Source organism: Nanorana parkeri, unplaced genomic scaffold, assembly GCF_000935625.1.
Source record: "Nanorana parkeri isolate BGI_ZX_2015 unplaced genomic scaffold, ASM93562v1 scaffold16, whole genome shotgun sequence".
Lineage (NCBI taxonomy): Eukaryota > Metazoa > Chordata > Amphibia > Anura > Dicroglossidae > Nanorana > Nanorana parkeri.
This window is the reverse complement of record NW_017306284.1, coordinates 1360004-1370970: the sequence shown is the minus strand read 5'-3', so window position 1 is coordinate 1370970 and position 10967 is coordinate 1360004. Positions and strand designations below refer to the sequence as shown.

The window sequence follows — 10967 nt, the reverse complement described above, 5'->3', positions numbered from 1 at the left end:
CTCTGAACAATAATGAGAAAAACGTTAGATCATCCTGACTACACAGTAGCAAAGACACTTGAAATTGGCTTCCGGCCTAGGCTGGAAACATGGAGAGGAAACTGGAGGTGTTACCCATAAGAACTAACTGGAGGTGAGCTGTGAGTTTAGAAAATGTACATAAAAAAGTAAGTACATGAGAAACGTAGAGTATTATATAATACAGGTGTCCCCACTGGAAGATTCACCCTCTATTCCTGTTCTGGCAACAACTTTAAATTTGGGATTTTCCTTTACTTTCACTCTTGGTGAAAGAGACAACTGGGAGCACTAGTTGTTTATTCCTTCCCAAAAATCACAACAGGAAGTGAGAGGAAATCCCTTCAAAGTGAGGGAAATCCCTGATGGTCAGCTGAGTCACTAGAACTAGTGTCCCTATTGGAAGATATCCCATCTTTTCCTGTTCTGATGCCAACCCAAAATTTGGGAATTTCCTTCACTGGTAACTTGGTAAGGGTCACCAGGATAAATATTGAAGGTGAATGTCCCTAACGGGGACACGGACAGCAATCCCTCTCCACTCTATCTTTTGTTCTGGTGACAACTATAACATTTGAATATTCCCATTACTGTCTGTTTCAGTCACCATGATCACCAGGAAGAAAAGGGTGACTCTCCCCAGGAAGGACAGCACTAAAAAACTTAACAGAGGATCTAGTCCTTTCCTCTATCTAAAACTAAAAAAGAAAACTGGGGCTATACATACACCTAAAGCTGAACTCTAGGATTAATACATATTGTCTAAATACAAGATCCCTGCATACCCTTACTTGACTCTTGGTGAGCTTTGTGTATTTCTTCCAGATCTGTGCAGCAATCCAGTGTGAAACGTGCAGCTTCCTGTAATAAAGACCAGTCACTGCTGCTCTCTCTTCTTGTGCAGGGTGACTGGTCTTGTATCTGCCCCCTCCAGTCGTTTTCTGCGGGCAGCCTGTAGTGGGTGGGGCCTGCTAGGCTCCTCCTACAGCTCTGCTCTCAGCACAGGCTATGTAAAGCATAGTGATTACGTCACTGCTACTTTGGCAAGGTAATATCTAGGTTTCCAAAGGCATTTGGTGCACACAAAGTGGATTTCTGTCCTTTGTGGCTATGGAGGAATATATTTTAACAAAAGTTTTTATGTTCGGAGTTAAACTTCAAAGAATGCACACAATATTACAAGGAGGAGGTTAGTGCCGGAGCAGTTTTGGAAGCTTCCATCTGAATGGCTGGACCACTTATGCATCCCACCGCAAGGAGCTGGTCACAAGCGTCATGCACTTACCTGCCATGTCGCTATCTCTGAACAGAGCCGTGTTTCCACTTTGTACACAGGACTCAGTACGTCTCAGCACTTGGAACGCACTTGGAACGCTTTTTAAAAGCCCCAAAATCAGCGTGTTTCCGTTGAAGTCTATATTGAAAACATGCTGATCAGCACTGAAAAAGTAGCACAGGGAGCAGTTCGGGCGACAGGCGGATTGAACAGGCGTGAACGGGCCCCATAGGAATGAATGGCTTTTTAAATGTTGGCGTTTCAGCGCGGAAAAATCCGTGCGACGAAAACGCCCTGGTGTGAACAGGGCCTTATGGCAACACAGTGCAAAATAATAATGTGAAGTTATCCGTTCCTATGCCTCTCTCTTGCATACAGGAGAGTAATGAGGAAGTTATGCAGCCCCTGAAGCACAGTCTAGGGAAAGATTATCATTTATAAATGCAGCGGGGTGACATGTGTCCATCCTATACACTCACCTGCAGGCTCTCAGACAGTCCGGGCGCAGAACAACTTCAACTACAATGCAAACACCGCGGCCTGCGTTGTTTGCTGTTACCATGGAGACATAACGCCTGACCAATCGCAGGAGGAGCTATAGTGAGCACATCTCTCTAACAATCCGTGGAGAATGTCTCCAGAAACGGACCTTTAATTTAGGGAGGCAGCCATTTTCTCGGAGACCACAGTAATAACCGAGGTCCATGCGAGTACCGTTGAACATCGGTTAAAACTAGAAGACAAATGATTTTCGTCCTCTAGTGTCCCAGCTGTTGTAAAATCCTCACTTCAGCTGACTAGATATGAATACTAATAACAATTCTGTTGGGCTCAAGCACCATAAAATACCTTCAAGTAATATTAAACTCTCAAACCTTTTCTTCAAGAATTAATTCAGACCTAACAAATACACATTGCTCAGCAAAGTATTTCTTTAAATTTTTTCCGAAGAACTTACAGTCAATGGGGGGAATTTATCAAAATCGAAGCAAAATCTGGAGCAGCTGTGCATGGCAACCAATCAGCTTCTCTGTTTTATTTTTATACCTTAGCTAAACAAACTGAAGAGAGAAGCTGAATGGTCTGCTCCAGGTTTGGTAAATTCCCCCTATCATGTTTCCAAACACCTGAATCCAACTCTCACAGCTCTGCTTCCCTGAACGTCCTGTCCAGTACAAGATCGCAAGGGACAGAGGAGACTCAGGAACTGTCAATGCACTGGCTCTAAGGCCCCATTCACACTAGGGTGGATGCATTTCAGCGTCGTTTCCGCATGAATTTTAAAAGGGTGTTTTTGGGCGTTTTTAATCGTGTTTCAGCACTGATCACCCCGTTTCCATTGAAATCTATATGGAATTTGCGCTGATCAGCGTGAAAAAATTGCTCAGGGAGCATTTTGGGCGGCAGACGGTTCGGATCGCGTGGGGGCGCAATCGCATGAACGCTCCCCATAGGAATGTATGTGGTTGTTCATGTCGGCGCTTCAGTGCTGACAAATCCGCGTGACCGAACCACCCTGGTGTAAACGGGGCCTTACTCTTAGGAAAAAGGAAGTGGGAGAAGGGAATGTCTTACCTTGCTGTGTCTGCGTGTTTGTGGAGACCCACAGATTACTAGCACACACAAGGGTGGCTTCATAGGACCCTGCAAGGGAAAGGAGCCACCCTTCAAAGTGATATGCTCACTGGACAAGCTGATTCCTTAAAAGTCAAATGTTTTTTGAATGTCATGTTGTAATACCACATTACAGCCGCTAGCTGTATTTTTTTTCCTATGCTCATCAGCTCCATCTAGAGGCCATAATGCATTTTTCAATCCTTTGTTACATCTCAGTGCTGCTGATCTCCTGCAGTAAACATGTGCGATTCGTTTAGTTCCAAATCAAAATTCGGACATTCGTACACATCCGAATATCCGAATCCCAATGCATCTGAATCAGGGCTATAACTTTTTTTTTTCAAAATTTTCTGTAATTTTTCCTAATTATAATAAAAAATAAAAACCCCAGTGGTGATTAAATACCACCGAAATAACGCCCTATCTGTCCCCAAAAAATGGTATAAAATTCATTTCAGTACAGCGTTGCATGACGGAATAAACGTCAGTCAAAGTATCGCAGCGCTGAACACTGAAAAATGGCCTGGCCAGGAAGGGGGTCTAAACACCTGGTCTTGAAGTGGTTAATTACATTTAGGATTTATGACATTCAACACATTATATGTTGGGGGCGCTGCATAATTTGAAAGTTATCTGTTTCGACCCAACGGTCGATTTTGCTGCAGCCTTCAAACTAAATTGGCACACTAGCACTTATACATTTTTTTAGGTCCAGCGCAGAATCACTTATATCTATAAAGTTCCTACGTGGCCACTTGTAGTCTTCATCAGAAGCCCACGTGACACAGTAACAGTGAGGCAGCATAGTTGGGAGACAGGGGCAGACCGTTGTCACCCTATAACACATGGGTGGACAACTCCGGCCCTCCAGCTATTGTGGGACTACAAGTCCCATGAGGCATTGCAAGACTGACGATTACAGGCATGACTACCAGAGGCAGAGGCATGTTGGGATTAGTAGATAAAGCACAGCCGGAGGGCCAGAGTTGCCCAACCCTGCTCTAACAGGAAGTGTCTGAGGAAGGATCTTCATGGTAGGATTATTTTAATAAAAGATTTTAAAATATCAAAAGTAACTTTTCAACTTTTTTTTTTAGCTTGTGTCCCCATAGATGGCAAATGGTTTATAATTTGGCCCGTTGCAGCTGCCGTGTGGACAGGTTACACTGGATATCCCAGAGTGCAGGAAACAATTAGAGTAGTCACACCATGCCCACTACAATGCTATATGCTACAAGCAATGCTCAGACCCAGCTCATGTGAATGATCAATGTCTCCATGCCTACCCCTGCAATAGCATGTAGTGATGGCACTAACATATGGCCAGGCTCAATATAAGCTCAATATAAACAGCAAACATTAACCCATGCCCAAATCCTGGATACCGATGCGGTGTGTGCACTAAAAATATACATAGGAAAGGTTCTCTAATATCTATTGTATATCCTCACGGGCAGGGCCCTCCTTACCATCTTGTCTTGAATTGTATTGTGATTGTAATGTCTTCCTTATATTGTAAAGCGCTGTGCAAACTGTTGGCGCTATAAAAATCCTGTATAATAATAATATCACAGCTGTACCTGCCTTGAAATACACCAGAGCTGCCATCTTGTGGAGGGATTCGGAAATGCTGGCCGATCACATATAGACGTCATTAGCAGTACGGCAACCCGCGAATGCGACAGTGCCGTCCGTCCGTTTTTCTACTACGGGCGGACGGCAACTGGTTAAAGTGGCCGCCAGTGGGCCTAACCCCTTCGTGACTGACGACGTACAGTGTACGTCGCCAGCATAGGGGCTGTTTAAGCACACTATGTTTAAACTTGTAAAGCCGACTGTTGGCTTTACAACAGAAGCGATTCTGGCGACTTACATGTCGCCAGATCGCTTCTGTGTCCCGTAGAAGGGGACCCCGCCGGACACCGCCGCCGTGCTTCCGGGGCTCCGTTGCCCCTCCTACGGCCCCGGTTTATCGATTGGGAAGTAGGCTGAAACATGCAGCCGATCTGCTCACTTCTCGATTGTCTCCCTGCAGTGTGCAGTGACTGTCAGGTTCCGATCCGATCCTCCAGTGCTGAGTGGAGGAACGGACGGGGAGGGGGCGGGTACAGCTGGCTCTGCCTCTAGATAGGCAGAGCCAGCTGTTACTCACGCAGCTGGTTTGATCTCGAAAGTAATGTTGAGATCCGTCCAGGCTTTGGCGCTCACGGTATATTGTGGGCAATAGTCAGCTATATACTGAGCTTTGGCTGACGGGAGCAGGTTAGTATATACGTGACACTAAAGAGATCTATGCGGAAAATCACTTACCACATAGTTCTCTTTGAATTAACTTACACTATATTGGCAAAAGTATTGGGACACCCCTCCAAATCATTGGATTCAGGTGTTCCAATCACCTCCATGGCCACAGGTGTATAAAATCAAGCACCTCGGCATGCAGACGCCTCTACAAACATTTGTGAAAGAATGGGTCCACTCAGGAGCTCAGTGAATTCAAGCGTGGTACCGTGATAGGTTGTCACCTGTACAAAAAGTCCATCCGTGAAATTCCTTGCTACTAAATATTCCACGGTCAACTGTTAGTGGTATTATAACAAAGTGGAAGCAACTGGGAACAACAGCAACTCAGCCACGCATCAGCATACCAAGACATTTTGGACAATTTCATGCTCCCAACTTTGTGGGAACAGTTTGGGTATGGCCCCTTCCTGTTTCAACATGACTGCGCACCAGTGCACAAAGCAAGGTCCATAAAGACATGGATGAGTGAGTTTGGGGTGGAGGAACCTGACTGGGCTGCACAAAGTCCTGACCTCAAACCAATAGAACACCTTTGGGATGAATTAGAGCGGAGACTGCGAGCCCGGCCTTCTCGTCCAACATCAGTACCTGACCTCACAAATGTGCTTCTGGAAGAATGGTCAAACATTTCCATAGACACACTCCTAAACCTTGTGGACGTCTTCCCAGAAGAGTTGAAGCTGTTATAGCAGCAAAGGGCGGGCCAACTCAATATTGAACCCTGTGGACTAAGACTGGGATGCCATCAAAGTTCATGAGCGTATAAAGGCAGGCGTCCCAATACTTTTGGCAATATAGTGTATTTTCACATAAGCAGTTTATTTTAGCCACTCTGTGATCTTTGGCACAATAGCACTCATATTGGCAGGAGGGTCAGTTCAAAACACGTCATGCTCAGTGTTGTCAATCTAAGGGTCAAGTCGCATAAGCAATTCTATCGCTGGTGACAACTCACTGAGGACAGGATTGCTCAAAGACCACGTAGGGCCTGTTCACACCATAGTGTTGTGCTAAACACGCATTACCGTGTGTTTAGCACACTATCACACAATACACCTATCATGCATTAGGTTGCCATTTATTTGAATGGCATCCCATCACACTTCCTGACAGCTATTTGATGCAGCACGCCTGCACTCCTTTTTTTACTGCATTGCTGCAATGCATGGCTTCCAGGAGGTGCGTTGAAGTGCCATTCAAATGAACAGCAAGGGACATCCTGACATCTCTATGGTTCAGCTATTCAATAGAAGTGAGTGGAAAGCTCTGCTGTGCTCTGCTTCTGGCGATGTGTTACCAGCAGCAAAATCACCCACGTGGCATGGTCTTAACACTAAAAGCTTCCTAAGAGAGCAGAGCGATGATGTTCCTTCACTATCTGTTCACAGACAGAGGCAAGTCCTACACCAGGTTGTATTGCTCTACTGCAGTGTATTTTGTAGAAAGGTCCAAGGTCTGCTGGTCTGGTTGTACTATCAGGCAGTGGTGCTTGGAACATAAGATCAGCTCAATATAATTATAAGTTTTGGCAGGTAAAACAGCTCACACATATTCATTCATGTAGTTCATGTGTTTAGCCATTTGCCTGTTTCCTTCTAGTTTTAGAAGGAAGGAAGGGTTACAACTTTAGTTAGGTATCCACTGCTGTATGTAGATACTCCCCAGCTATCTACTGCATTATGTATTCCCATGGGGGACCCATTACTGTCAGGCCCAGTGACACAACAGGAAGTGAGAGGACGTTTCCCAAAGGTTAGAGGAAAGAACACCTTTTGACAGTTATCACTGAAACAGGTGTCCTCACTAAGAGATTTACCTCCTACTCCTGTTCTGGTGACACCTGGAAAATTTGATATCTCCCTTTACTTTCTTTTCAAGAAACAACGGTCACAGGACAGATGTAAAAATGAATCTCCCAAACTCTTATACAGCAATATAAATCTTATAGAGGTTCACAACCTTCCACATTCTATCCATAACCAGAGAAAGTTTTGGCTTAAGATTCAGTTTGCTTTCATCGTGTTTCATACAACACTATTCATTTCTGGAACTTTGTACACATCCAACAATTAAATCAACACAACCACATATATATTTTCTGGTTACAAACCTTTAATACAAATTGTTATAATTTACAGATGCATACTGAAATTTTGTTGTTTAGTTCCTCACAATAAAAAGCATAAAGTGAAAACAAATATATATATCCACGCTGAATTACAAGCTGTCCATCCGTCCATTTAACGTGCATCAAAAACGACCACTGGGGAAGGGGTTAAGGGAAAACTTCATAAAAACTTCAAGGGAATACAATCACAGATCTTACATTTATAAATTACACCAAAGCCTTGACTATAATGATTGGTCCCAAATGACATAATATCTAGATTCTGTAATCAGGATATTACAAGCAAGCTGTTCCATCAACCACTTTGCTTAATGACTCCATGGTGCCCCATCTATCTATTCTTCCCTATCAACCAATTAATGATACAGGGCATACACTAAATATAGGATATACGCATCTGAATTAATCTGTAACACTGACTGTACTAAAATGCCAGGCCAATACCACTTATTTTAGAAAATGTGCGGTTCAAGTGTTATGAAGGAATATAAACCATTACATAGCGCAGGGAAAAGTTGATATAATAGGATCACCTGTCAGCATCTGCAAATATCCATCTTCATGCCACAATGGTGAGTTTTAAGTAATTCTGTCAATTTCCTGAATTGGGACTTGTGCTAGCTGCTCTGTACTTACCTGTGATATCCCATGATTCCAATTATGCCCCCTTATCTGTAGTGCCCCTTGTAATTATGTTCCAAAGGGGCTCCTCATGAAAAAAGGAAAGGGGGAGGGGATTCAGCAAGAAGACGTCATCTTTTGACTGCATTCACTTTAACACACAGGCTAGCGTACTGGCATACTCTGTACTCGATTTCTGCTTGCAGAGTCATGAATGCACATCGCCTCATTGTAAGGACATACCACTGCTTTATATACTGGCCCTTATGTAGCAAAAAATATGCTGATAATAGATTTAAGACTGAACAAAGTCAGCCTAAAGAAATGTGTGAAAGCAGTTCCCCAGAGTCTGCTCTGGTATAATCAATGTGCTTTTAATCCGTTGAGCGAGCCCACTTAGCTGTTGATGAACTTAGCTCAGTGAAAGGATACATCGTTTTGTTCTTTTCTTGTACATTATCCTGTAACCACATTCTCTACATCTGATGGGATCTCTGGCTTTGATCTCATTTTCTGTGTGGCATTCTGAAATTAAAAAAAAGGAAAATGTTATCAAAGATAAAGAGTGGCTAATATTTGACCATGACAAGCAATACGAGTCAAGGATAACTGTATGTTACAGATATTCACTATTGGAGCATTCTGTTATTTTGGAGTTGCTCAGTGGGACATAAACATATGCTTGTTCCATAATCTAATTTTAAAAGAACTATGAGGTGAGTGCTTTTCTCTCACCTCGTAGTTCTAGCCGACCTGTGACAATGAGACTGTCACAGGTCGGCTCAGTAGATCGGGAGGTGAGCGAACACATACCGGCGTTCGCTCACCTCTCGATCCTGTCACGGCTCTCTGGGCGACAGGGGAGGGGCTGGATTCCCCCCTCCCCACTCCGATCCGCCAGAGCTGACTGGCGGAACGGACGGGTACAGCTGGCTCTGCCTCTAGATAGGCAGAGCCAGCTGTCAGTCACGCAGCTGGGCGGATCCCGGCACAATTGTCGGGATCCGTTTCAGCTGCGGTGTCTCAGTATACTGCGAGCTACAGCTCGCGGTATACTGAGCCTAGGGTGACGGTAGGACGCTAGTTTGTGTCCTCCCGTTACCCTAAGGAGAACTATGGGGAAAAGCCTTAACCCCATAGTTCTCCTTTAATGCAGGCCAGCTTTAACTAGAATTCTTTAGACAAACAGAAAACAAAGCATAAATGTGAATGTTGCACAAATTAATTTTAGCGTGATGCTGCACAGTTCAATAAACTTCTAGCAGTAAGGAAAGGAGTTGGTGCATTAAGCACATTGCATATAAATGTGTAATAATTTAAGAGAACTATGGGGTAAGTGTTTTTCCCAATAGTTCTCTTTAGGGTCACGGGAGGACATATACTAACCTCCTCCTCTGACCCAAAGCTCAGTATATCGAAAGCTACAGGTTGCGGTATACTGAGACCGACACAGCTAGGACGGATCCTGACAATGCTGTCAAGATACACCCAGCTGCGTGAATGACAGCTGGCTCTGCCTATCTAGAGGCAGAGCTAGCTGTACCCACCTCCTCGCCGTCCGTTCCTCCAGTCAGCGCTGGAGGATTGGGGAGGGGAGAATCCCTGTGGGGAGCAGTGACTGACAGTCACCGCTCTATGCAGGGAGAAGATCGAGAAGTGAGAGTGACGGTATGCGTTCGCTCACTTCCCGATCTATTGAGCCGACGTGTGACAGTGTAATTGTCACATGTAGGCTCAAACTATGATGATGACTGATTTTCACTCACCTCATAGTTCTCTTCTAAAGGTTTAGTTTACCTCTCTGACTATGTTTCATGTTACACCCATATTTAGGAAGTCTGCCGAGGAATAAGGTCCCATTCACTCACAAAATCGTGTGCAAAGTGCATGTCTCGATTGTGGTGCCAGTCATTGTTAATGGCACCCCAAACACTACAACTAGGTTAAGTGAATTGCTCACTAAGCGAGGCAATCAGCTCTAATGTACAGCACAGTATACAATATCAACCGTTTGCAGAGCTGGTCGTAAGTTCGAATGGTCAATTACTTAGGCTTGCATATTGTGCGTCTGAATGGTCGTTAAATGGGTAGGTCATTAAAGAGGAGTAGCTGTATAGCATTTAAACAATACAGGACAGGAGGATGTGTTCTTTCCCCTACAGTCACCGATGTTCCAATATCTATCTGCTTTGCACTCTTGATTATGTGACATCCCTTCACCATCACTAATATAACCAAACAGTGTTCCTTACCTCCACAAATATAGATCATAGGCTGCTGCTTGGGAGGCGGAGCGTCCTTAGAGGCTTCCATTCTGCCGTCCTAAAACATTATAATAGATGATCATTGTGTACAATCATCACACAAAACACAGCCCGACCAACTCCTAACAGTAAAAGCAACACAATGACACCCCTACAATCTATAAATAATCACCACCTACCACACAACAGGCGCACGACTGTCACAACACACCAATGTGCTCCGCATACACTCGGAGCCGCACACTGCTGACGTCACTACGAAGCGCCGCAACGTGATTTTCCCCATAGCAGTGCGGAAGGGCGTGCGCTGCCATCTTTGTTTTGGGCACCGGCATTCTGTGCCAGTGAGTGGTGTGCCTGTAGTAGATGTGTGGAAATGATTGCTGTTATATGTTTTTAGATTTGTATTACCATGACACTTGTAAAAAATGTAATCTTACTGCAGTGGAGGAAAAAATATCCGGCTACAATAAGGACTGTCTGAGTAATGTTTACTGTCACATTCAGTTATTTATATACTCAGCTACATGAAAATTGATGTCACAATTCTGATATTAGTTCTATCGTCAGCTACATGTACATAAAGTTTCTAACATTTTAAAATAATTTTCAGGGACTTTTATTGCCGATCTTGCAAAATGACACAGAACACCGTATTCCTAAATGTGTCATGTTATTACTGTTTGTAATTTTGACTTCAATTTTAAAGGAATAATGACCATTAACTCCCAATGGAATG

General features: G+C 44.0%; 1 protein-coding gene across 1 annotated transcript; it reads right to left on the bottom strand.

Moving 5' to 3' along the window:
* Positions 1-7314: 7314 nt before the first annotated feature.
* Positions 7315-10490, bottom strand: POLR2K (RNA polymerase II subunit K). The gene is made up of 4 exons (XM_018559274.1): positions 10407-10490; positions 10217-10284; positions 8397-8489; positions 7315-7478 (listed from the first exon to the last, which is right to left on the bottom strand). Exons 2-4 carry the CDS (start codon positions 10275-10277, stop codon positions 7456-7458), a joined length of 177 nt encoding a protein of 58 aa, XP_018414776.1. The 5' UTR covers positions 10278-10284; positions 10407-10490; the 3' UTR covers positions 7315-7455.
* Between the last annotated feature and the right edge of the window lie 477 nt (positions 10491-10967).

What these genes read in the sequence shown, in the direction of transcription:
- POLR2K (XM_018559274.1), bottom strand. Translation starts at nt 10,277, where the DNA reads ATGGAAGCCTCTAAGGACGCTCCGCCTCCCAAGCAGCAGCCTATGATC. An exon ending in TATGATCTATATTTGTGGAG is followed by an intron (nt 8,490 to 10,216) that starts GTAAGGAACACT and finishes TTTTAATTTCAG; the next exon opens with AATGCCACACAGAAAATGAG. An exon ending in CAAGAAAAGAACAAAACGAT is followed by an intron (nt 7,479 to 8,396) that starts GTATCCTTTCAC and finishes CCCCTTCCCCAG; the next exon opens with TGGTCGTTTTTGATGCACGT.